The following is an 11547-nucleotide window of genomic DNA, read 5'->3' as shown; positions in this document are numbered from 1 at the left end:
AAGTCCTTGGGCCGGGAGTGACCCGCTTTACCCTGCCTTGGGAATGAAAATGACCCTAACTTTCCGTCACACAGTCAGAACAAAGTCAAGCAAATCGCAAGCCTTAAAACCCCTCCAGAATCTATGGCATACGGCCCGGCTTTTTTCTCTGTGATTGTACTCCATCCTACGCTGTACCCTTCATATGTAAAGGGAGGTCCTGGGGTAGGAGGTTTTTTGAGATAAGGAGTGGGTCCAATAGGCTACTCGACAGTTGTAGCGTATTTCTGGTGGAAACGGCTAATAGAGGTGTGCACGTGAGTTGTCGTATCACGGGTGAATCACGCGTGAGTCACGTGATTCATGAGTGAGATTCAAATCCAATCACGTGATCGTGCGTGATCGAATTAACGTTCTTCGTGTGTGAGCGTGAGTGAGTGAAATCATGCTCTCGACACTAATCACGACTCACGAGACTCACGACTAAAGTGTAAAAAATAACCAAAAACCAAATTTTTCGCATGCTTTCAGTCTACAGATGCATAAAAATGAAAAGAGCAAATAAGTAATTATGCAGGGCTGATACTTTTGATACACTAATATTCGTATGTTCAAATGCTGTATGAAATGAGACGCATGGAAAAAATATTATTCGCTTCATGGAAAAATATTTGTTTAACCGCGACTCGTAAGTGTTTCGTGAGTCGTGAATGTCTCGCGAGTGCCTCGTAAGTCGTGATTGTCTTGTGAGTCGTATTTTTGTCTCGTGAGTGTGCGTGAACGTGAGTCGTGCGTGAGTAACATTTCTAGCGGCTACCTTGGCAGACCGTCACACTCTATGTGGACAGTCTAGTAGCGTCAAAGCCTCTGGATTCCTAACATGTGAGATAGAAGCTACTGTCGGAGTGTAAGGAGTACTAACGGATATGGGAAAGGCATACCAATTTATGCTGGCTCTCGTTTCTTAGGAAGGTGATGGGACATGCGGTTAGAACTGGATGCAGGGAGTTGTCGACTTATGCAGGGTTTTGAGAGGATGGCAGAAAATGGTAAGGTTAGATTGAAGGGTACTATTCTAGCAACCTCCATCGCTAGTCGTTTCACCCGCAGACCTTAGGTTCATTGAGTATGATCTAGAAGAGAAGAAGAAAACTAATAGAACTCCATGTCGACAGTGTTCCAGCGTGCAAAATAATATACGCAATTAAAGGCGAAGGGACGGGAAACCAATGCACCAACGGAAGCTATGGTACCGGAGAACAGCCCCGATCAGGGGCTCAGTCCGACGTTCAGTCAACCATTTCACATTCTTTAATGAAGAAAGCAATGTTTGCCTGGATCGAATCCAGAAACGGAAAGAGGAGTTCACACGTCATGCTGTAAATTTTCCCGCAGTTTTAGTTTAAAGGCACAAAAATTGCCATGTACCCTACAGAAGTCTGCCTCTCACTGTCTCAGGGTTCTGGGTCTAAATAAAGGGGGTCTGGCTGGGCAGTCAACAGGTGTGTGCTACTAGGTCACAATCGGGACACACATCCTGCACGTTGGATGGTCTCTATGGATACGCTATGGATGGTACCTGCGATAACAGCACAGAAAGTATTGCTTAGATAGGATGTTGTTTTTTTTCGCACGGGTAGGATCTTTGTCTCCCAAAGAAGGTGGTCCACGTGAGAACTGAGGAGACAGTCCGTCACAGTTTGAAGAGCGGCATTCTGATAGATCTGAAAATTTTTCCACTGCGTGCCACATAGCTGACGAGTCTATACTGGCGCTGTCAGTTGCTTTGTACGTGAGGTACTATGCTATTTAAAAACTTCTGCCAAAAGAGAGAGAAGTTGTTCAGAATCGGCTATAAAAAGGACGTCCATTATCATTGAGCTTAAAACTTGAATCGGACAGCACTCATTGATATGTGAGAAGTTTGCATAATGGAATGTTTATTGGCAAATTTGCAAAAAGATATGTCCCATTGCACCAAAAAATCTCAGACACAGGGTCTTGACCACTCTGTAACACACACCATCAATCTATGCCCCATTTGCGCCGTCATTGAGAAAGCGCGTATCCTAACAAATAACAAAGAGCTTGCACAGCGGTGGGTCCACTGATTCAGTAGCATAATCAGTACTCATTTCTGCCTAGCCAGTCACCTCATTTTTTATCACCCCTCAATGGTTCGGGACCCAGCAAAACTTGATAGCCTTCCCCATAGTTTTAAAATCCTTTTTGCATCTTCTAAACATGGCCCGTCGCCAGAGCCTCCAGCCCCCAACTGAATAAAATTATCAATCTGCGGAAACCATAGCTATCTAGAGCCTAAAGAGATAGTGCACGGGCTAACAGTTTTTCCGCTGCCAGGAATCGTTTCAGTCACTCTTACTCTTCTGTATAACTAGTGGCCAGAAAAGGCTAGTTCGAAGAAACTTCACAAATGCTATCCTGGTCTACACCTACATTCTTTGTCGCTCTCTATGCCTTACTCTCTTTCACATTTTTTGTTACCCTTTTCTGTGGACCTCTAGTCTCTGAATGGTGCGTCTAGCATTCACGATTGCTGAGCACGGTTTTCCCACCTAAACTAATAGAAAGCAAAAAATTTGCTGATCCTTAATACTTTGCTGACAATTTTTATTGTGACTGTGGCACGATCAGAGATAGGTTCCATTAAAGAAATTAGTAAATGGTTTCATCTTCGTTAATTTCTAAGGCGATCTGTCGATTCGCCAATCTGTCTGCCTGCCTGTCCGCCTGATGTAATCATTTCTGGGGAAAAGTGAAGTGCATTGTGGGGTATATTGAATTTTATCTTGATTCAGCTGTAGCGCAGAGGTTAGCATGTCCATCTATGACGCTGAACTACTCGGTTCGAAGTCCGGCGGGAACATCATAAAAAATGTACAGCGGTGGTTATCTCCTCCCAATTCTTTATCATTGAGCTTATTTGAGAAGTTTACCCCTGTTCCTTAATGGAATGTTCAAGGGCAAATTTGCATTACAATTCCCACACAGACCAATCTTCCAATTTTTTTTTTCAATCTCGCAGGTACATTGGGATAGTGGTGCATAGGTTAGCATGGCCGAATATCGCATAGTTTGGCATGTCCCAATATCGCTAGAATATCGAGATTTCGAATTTTTTGGAGACTTTGGCAAAGATTTAAGATTTTAGGCGTATTATATTAAGGTTAGATTAAGATTTTAGCTATTATAGTAAGGTTATTTGTTTTTAAGTTTGAGTTTGGTTGATAGCCAAATTTACTTTGCCAATATGACTAACAAAATTCATCACCATAATCATATATCACACCATACATCCATCTATCCATTCTTCCATCATAAAAGTTGTTATTGTTTTTTTGTTTGAAAAAAAAAACTGTTATAATATATTAGCCAATATTATTACACGGCGACCATTACGCACTATGTCTGACATTTTATTACGGATGCGTCGACCAGCTGCACGTGTTGTCGGATCCACAATGACAGATCGTTCATCGCGAACTTCCAACAATGCAGCCCCTTCGAACTCAACAAGCAGGCCTGGAGCACCAGTGTTTGATTTTGGGGAGGCGCGTAGAGAAATGGCAAGCAGAGCATTCAATGCCGCTTCCTCTATAGAGGCGCGAAGACTCAACATTCACAGCCAATTGATGAACTTTATCGAAAACGAAATGTTCAAAGGTAAGCCGATAAATGATGAAAACATGCTTCCAGTCATCGATCGTGCTGTCCAATGGTTTGCTGAGTCGTTATTGCATTTGCAACAGTATGAAAAGCCTGAATATGATTCGCGAGACTCACTCTTCAATATTTTACGTACTACTCTGCCCATTGTTATAAAGCTGATGAATAAAAATCCAGTGAATTTACTTGATTTTGAGCAAAAGCTCAGGGAGATATGTGAACAGTTTCGAAAACGTTTGTACAGCGTTCTAATTGTCTGTATTGGGCGTGCTAATGCCGACATATACTGGAGCCAATTGATGCGTCTGTTGTGTGTTTCCATACAGTCAAGTAAGTTGACTAGCCGCGAACATATGGAGATAAAACAATGAAATACTTTAAATTTCTCCAATTAACTTACAGCTTTCAATGGTGAAGTTGTGGAGTTTTTGACACTCTACGTAAACCCTAACATACCCAATAGTTCCGATGAAATAGATGCTCAACAGTTTATTGTACATCGCGGATCAGCATCGAGCACTCCTGATAATAGTGTACAAATGGTAAGTAGTTTGCAGTTTGTTATTTTCTTTTCGAATCAGTTTTGTTTTAATACCAGAAAAGACTTTTATTTCACCTCCCAATTTTTTCCATCCTCAGCCTATGGATACAGATGTTGAAATGACCGATGTGGCGGCCGGTGGTTCACAGACTGAAGTGGATGATGAACCTTTGCCATCAGTTGTACCAGGTTCAGAACCCTGGCACCGTAACTTCCCCAATGATTGGTTACCTATTATAACGCGTGACATACAAAACCAAACAGAGGTAAATTTAATAGCTTTGCAAATTAAAAAAAAGGTCTAAAAATTTGTCAGGATACATTAGAGAGTTGCTGAGTGTCTAAAAATTCAATTGAAAAAAAAAAAAAAATAAGAAGTGTTCTCTTCTACAATTTGTTGAGTCAGTCGAGTGGAGTATGCCGTTAAACTTTGTTCAACTAATGTACTTTTCTTACAATATCTGCATTGAAACTAGGTGTCGTAGCCCATCCAAAATCATTGTCATTTTTATTCTATATCAGCAATTTTCTTTGCCCTTTTTCTTATCTTCATTCACTCCCAAGCTGCTACCATGCTACCTTCGCTGCTTGATCTATCTAAATGTCCTATTACATCATGTTAACACTTTTCGCAAATCTAGATTTACACCGAAATTTCGGAGACCTCGTGTTTTGCAACGAACTTATTTCTAATTGAAATTATTAAATTTTAATGTTGAATTTAATAAAATAGTCTCAATAATAAAACAGCTTACCACAATAAAAATGCCGAACACAATAAAAATGGTGACCACAATAAAAATGCTGTTTAGTTCGAAAACTCCAAATCACTTCACATGTGGTGTAAACTGGTTTGGGAGATTTGGTCGAATCAAGGGGATTTGGGCAGTAGTGGTTTTAGACTATAGATGAATCGGTAACAACATACAACCGCACATAAATTCCTATGCTGGCGGGCATTGGAAAAACGATCAGCAGCACACGGAAAGTGTAAGCAACTCGCCTTCGTACGGTCTACACATTGTTGTTATTTTGCACACAATTTATTATTTCCAACTGTGCCAGTGTGCCCATCCCATATCCCGTGTTACGCAGAAAATAAATAAAAATCGTTTTCAAACACGAAATAAATTGATCCAATTAATATTTTAAATGAAAGTGCTTTAATCACGAAAATGATAATATTAATCAACGTTTTTGAAAAGTTAATTGAAAAAAAAAAATGCATATTCAATTAAAAAATAATTTAAATTTTCAATTAATTTTTTAATTGATCCAATTGATTTTTTAATTGATCCTATCCCGTGACAGGTTTGGGACCCGTCCCATTTCCCGTAGGGGTATTCTGGCAAGCCGTCATCTCTTTAGGATCAGACCACCTTCCCATAATTCTCCCCATCGAGCGACCACCCGACTTCATTACCTCTTCGTTTATCAATCAGATGAAGGCCAATTGGGCCGGCTTCAGAGAGTATACCATTCGCCGCTTCAGTGAACTGATCTGGATCTACCTGGAGTTGAGTACCTTACAACTGTCCTTAACCTGTCTCTGAACACTCTTATAGTTCCCGATGGTCTAGAAGATGGGCAGAGTGATCATGCCACTGAAGCCTGGAAAGGACCCGAGTAAGGGGGAGTCGTACAGACCGAACTCCCCACAGCAAATATTTTCAGTGGCTTTAATCAGCCCAGGCTGATTGATGATCGAAGACATTCGACAAGGTCAGCCATGCTAAACTATAGGACATCGCCAACACGTCCCTCTAGCCAGGCCTGAAACGCTGGGTCGCGAATTATCTGTGCGCCAGTCATTTGTGGAATTTAGGGATAAGAAGTCGAAGCACCGCAGATTGAAACAGGGAGTTCTCCAAGGCGGGGTCATATCTTCGGCACTGTTTAACCTCTACCTATCCTCCATTCCATCCCCTCCAGACGGCATAGAGATCGTATCATATGCGGACGATTGTACGATCATGGCATCAGGCTCCTTATCCATTGTTGACATCTGCGAAATGGTTGAAAGTCTTCCTCAACGAACTTGCCTCATATTTCGCTGCAAGAAATCTGAAGATATCTGCCACCATCTTCAGCCACATTGTTCACTACAAATACGCGTGAGCTGAATACCGAGCTGATTGTGATTGTCGGAGAAATGATTTCGACCACCAAGTGTCCCAAAATACTTGGCGTCACATTTGACAGCTCTTACACATTCTCCCCATATGCCACAGAAATTTGCGATAAATTCAAAAGTAGAAACACGGTCCTTAAGTCACTTGCAGGCAGCACTTGGGTGCTGACAAAGAAAACTTGTTGACAACGTACAAAGCAATTGGCAAGTCTGTGCTAAGTTGTGCAGCGTCAGTGTGGTCTCGTCAGCTCTGTGACAAGCAGTGGAATAATATTCAGATTTGTCAGAATGCCGCCCTCCGAACTGCGACCGGCAGTCTCCTCAGTTCTCATGTGGACCACCTCAATCAGTAGACAAAGATCCTACCCGTGCGAAGACATAACTACTTGCTGTCTAAGCATGGGCAGTTATCGCAGAGACCATCCAAATCACCATCTTGTGGATAGATATCCACCGCCCAGAAGCCATAAGGTAGATCTACATGATCTAGAGCGTGAAGTTCAGCGTTATAAGAGAGAACCTGTCGATCAAGCGGCATATCATGCGGGTCTATACTACATTCATGCAGACACGATAGCAAGTGCGGTGAATAGCTACCGGATGAATGTAGTCCTTGGAGAACGACCGTCTCCCAATCACCAGAAGAAATTGACCTCTCCCGGCAAACCAGAGAGGTTCTGGCTCAATTACGTTCCGACAGATGCAACCGTCTCAACTCCTACAGTGCAAGGATTGATGCCGACGTGAAAGATGTATATTCCGATTGTGACCAGGGATCAAACGACACACGTCACCTGTTTAACTGCTCAGCCAGACCCACTCGTGTCAGACCCAGATCCATCAGGACGCATCCGATGTTAGTCGCAGAGTTCCTGGATCTGTACACTCAACAGAATCTCGCAGACGAAAGATAGAACACAATAAACTGCAACAACAGCAAAAATAACTATCTGTAGCTCCAAATGACTACCCAAAAGATCTCAAATTCTTGAAGACCCACTGGAATAAAGATGGAATCTCCAAACAAGAAAGTTATGCAAGACTTATACAACTTCTGTCGCAACAAGGACAACCTCCCACTAAGATTCATTCTCTCCAATGGCAACGTGAATATTTAACCTCCTGGTGTGTGATGATCCTATGTAATGTTGTTGTTGCTGTAGCAGTGTGTTGTACACTGAGGCGGCAGCCCTTGCCGATGAAGAACTCCATCAATCCCATGGCAGCCGGTTGTACGTACCGGATTGACCCGTTGGAGTCCTTCAGCGGCAAGGGCTGCCGCCTTAGTGTATAACACACTGCTACAACAACAACAACAACAACAAAACTGCACCGTAGCGCAGAGGTTAGCATGTCTGTCCGCCTATGACGCTGAACGCCTGGGTTCGAGTCCTGGTGAGACCATTAGAAAAAAACTTTAGAGGTGGTTTTCCCCTCCTAATGCTGGCAACATTTGTGAGGTACTATGCCATGCAAAACTTCTCTCCCAAGAGCTGTCGCACTGTGGCACGCCGTTCGGACTCGGCTATGAAATGGAGGCCCCTTATCATTAAGCTTAAACTTGAATTGAACTGTACTCATTGATATGTGAGAAGTTTGCCCCTGTTCCTTAGTGGAATATTCATGGGCAAAATTGGCAATTTGCATTTGAAATGCAAATTCTAAAATCATTTTGTGCGTGAGGTTTGTTTTAGTGAACCAGCCTATATGTAAGATTTTATCTAATCTCAAATAAAAGCTCGTCCAAATATGATACAGGGATATGAGGTTGTAAAAAAGTCATCACCCTAATATACTTATGTATCATCACCCTAATATACATCGACTATTGAAATCACGCTACAGTCTTTACAAATGAAGATGTTGAGTTGAAACTTCGCACAGATTTTTTTTTTTCGTTCGTAGGCAGACACAATAAATTATGATAAAATCCCCGATATCCGTGTCGAATTTAATTCCAATCGGTCTATATCCTAATGTAGGCCCCATATCGACCGTCTTTGGGTATAGCTCTTATATAAACCGATCTAGCGAAAAGCATATTTATTACACGATTTGCTGAACTTTTTGTGCAATGAGCTGTGTAAGACCGCTTCCCATTCTCCTCGAATATGGTGCAGATCGCATCATATTTGAATATAGCTGTCATATACATACGCATTTATTTTAATTCCAGGAAGACTGCAAAATGCCAAATACTCTCTATGCCTACCAAAAGAGCCATTAAGTCCCAAACAATAGAAATTATTTTTATGCATATTTTGTATTTTTATCTTTTATAGCACCCTCCCAGTCAACCACCCTATTCGGATGCTTACATATCGGGCATGTCATCAAAAAGACGAAAGTTGGTTCAGCATTCTAAACCGCCTACAGAAATTAGCGCCTTAATAGCCGACAGTGTAAGCAAAGCCATACAAAATGCTGGCGTAGGATCATCTACATCGGCCAATCAACCACAGACACCCGATGAAATTGCACGGGCAATTGCAAACGATAGCTCTGTACAATCCGCCTGCACCGAATCAGTTCGCATAAATGTGCGTGAACGGCTCAAGAAGGAACCGGACTATGAGCCAGAAAAGTTTCCCAAATCTGCAAAGTTTATACAGAAATAGATAACACCCTTCTTCCCTCACAACCTTCCCCCATAATCTGAAGTAACCACATAATACTATATCCCCAGAACTTTCGCATGGACATAGACTTGTAAGTAATGTGTAAGCGTTAACACCACATCTAACTGTTTATTACATAAAAAGATTGATCGTTAGGTTACGAAAACGATCAAGACTTTTCCGAGAGGGTGTTATTTATAAACAAAAAAAAAAATGTATTTTACTATTGTTTCTTTTTCATACTTAGGGGCTAATTTTATGTAAACTGATTGATCATGTATACTTAAAATTTGAAGGGAAAAACAAATTTGTGTTTGCTAAAAACTTATGGATTCAATTCAAAACAGGCCACGTTATATTTTATTATGTTAATGAACTATTTTAGTTGTTAGTATCATTTGCGATTAGCGATATATTATTGTATTTTATTTTTATGCAAAAAAGAAGAAAAGAAAACGAAAGAAATGCATTCACTTTCTGAAATATTATTTTTTTTTTTTTAATTTTGAAACAAACACAAAAAAAATAAATAAAAAATAAAACGCTAACAGCAAGTAATTCATATTATACGAATAAAAAATGTATATTCACATTAACTATACATAATAATATGTTTTTAAGAAATTTTAGAAACACGTATGCTTAGAAAGGCATGAAATGCATCCAACCATTATCTACTATTTTTTAATAATAAAACAAACAAAAAAAGAAAAGAAAAACAAAACGAACGACTTTCGCCACATACAAAATCACAATTTCACAATTCTTTGTTGTGAACAAAACTAAAACTGAAAATGAATATCAATCTTTTGAAAGATGTGGGCATCTATCTATTATGGTGGAATAACTGTTCGCCTGAACAGGCATACGAAAAAAAGGCATGTTAACTAACAGTGAACTACTGAAGGAAATTAATTCGTATTGTAAGAAGCGCAATGCAAGCAGCAACACTAAACTACGAAATGATAAATAAAAAAAAAAACATGAACACAATATATCACATTAATGTATAGCGGACTTTAAAGTAATTTAAGGCAAATAAACAAAATTATACATAATCAACAAACGGTTTCAGTTTTTTTTTTTTTTACGTTTAAATGTCTTGTTTTCTTCTAGGTGGGCTAAAGCTTGAGATATATGTATGAGAGTAGGTAAGGTTAAGTCTTTAGCAATGGTCGTAATAGAAAGGCAGCTGTGCTCCGCTCCTTTTTATACAAATGCAAAATTTGCCCATGAACATTCCATATAAGTGAGTGCTGTCCGATTCAAGTTTTAAGCTCAATGAAAAGGGGCCTCCTTTTTATAGCTGAGTCTGAACGGCGTGCCTCAGTGCAACACCTCTTTTGGGGAGTAGTTTTTACGTTGCTTCTATGCGTGGCATAGTCTCCCACAAATTTCGGAAAATTGCAAACCAAGCAACGGTTCTGATTGGTTTTGATTCGGCAAAATCCAGGAGCCTAATTCTCGTATCCGCAATCGACTTATTACGATCGCGTGTCGCATTTTTTGGATTATGGCATCCGTTATCGATTAATTCTGTTCAAAATTTCGACCAGAAATGTGCGAGTTTCTTCTCGCAGCAATTTAACTACCGTAAATAACAAATGTTCGTCTATTTTCAAGAAACTAGGCTAAAAAATAGGACATCGAAGTATTAAGTTCATAAAAAAAAAACTATAATTATAATATATTCACATTTTTGGTCCCTTAAATTGGACAAAAATTAACTTTTTGGTTAAGTCGAGTTTGGCAAAGCAAATTATCAAGTCATCTACAAACATGATCAAACCAAAAGTTTTATCATTTTACCACTAAATTTAAGGGCGCAGAATATTTTTTCGAGGAAGTGGTTCTGACTTTATCCAATTGTACTTTGGCTGTTGTTCTCCTTGTGCCTGCCCGAAAAACAAACATCAAACATTTTTGTCCTCTTTCACATAAAGCAGCAATTTATAGTGTAAAAACAGTAATATATCGTTAAAAAAACAATTGCATATTGTTTAGAAAGTGTTTTATTTATTTTTTAGTAGTAATAACTTGTTTTAACAAGCACCATTTGCTTTGGTTATCTTTGAGATGGCAAAATATGCTCGGCGTATCGATTCTTTCTACTCAGAAATCGATAGCTTTTTGACAAATTACGGTCGTAAGCCATGATCCAATTTGTACTTACGAAACGGAATTAATCATCGAACAGAAACTTGCTCGATAGCGAATGCGAGAATTAGGCTCCAGGCTTATCTTGTTCTTCCCTCATCTCAAATGTGGACACAAAGAACGATAAAAAGATGGCTCGGGGTATCGGGTTAGTAACCCATCAACCGGAAAACTTTAAAAAATTACAAAAACCAAAAACAAGTAAGAACATGCTTAGTTCGCACACACTGGCGGTATGCATTGACATCGAGGGGGTTTTTAACAATGTGCGGAACGACACACTGATCCAATCCTTAGACCAGTATCGGGAGGACCCGGTCGTTAGAGACTGGGTAAACCATATGGTTAGGAACAGGTGGATAAATTGTGTGTTCTATGACATAAATATAAGGAAGAAATTGGTACAAGGCACGCCACAGGAGGGCATTTTACCG

At 40.0% G+C, this 11547-nt stretch overlaps 1 protein-coding gene across 9 annotated transcripts in view; it reads left to right on the top strand.

Annotated features, from left to right (window-relative positions):
* LOC106082518 (large proline-rich protein bag6-A) overlaps positions 1-10022 on the top strand; it is a 37426-nt gene extending 27404 nt beyond the window's left edge. For 6 of the 9 annotated variants that reach the window (XM_013245072.2, XM_013245071.2, XM_013245070.2 and 3 more), the window contains 4 exons: positions 3373-3996; positions 4069-4208; positions 4270-4473; positions 8621-10022. In XM_013245072.2, coding sequence (XP_013100526.1) covers positions 3373-3996; positions 4069-4208; positions 4270-4473; positions 8621-8956 — 1304 coding nt within the window. In that variant the 3' untranslated portion in view covers positions 8957-10022. The remainder of the gene's footprint in view (positions 1-3372; positions 3997-4068; positions 4209-4269; positions 4474-8620) is intronic. The other 3 variants (XR_001220517.2, XM_013245076.2, XM_013245075.2) reach the window with 3 other exon arrangements.
* The last annotated feature ends 1525 nt before the right edge of the window (positions 10023-11547 follow it).

This window comes from Stomoxys calcitrans, chromosome 1, assembly GCF_963082655.1.
Source record: "Stomoxys calcitrans chromosome 1, idStoCalc2.1, whole genome shotgun sequence".
NCBI lineage: Eukaryota > Metazoa > Arthropoda > Insecta > Diptera > Muscidae > Stomoxys > Stomoxys calcitrans.
This window is presented reverse-complemented; position numbering and strand designations above follow the sequence as displayed.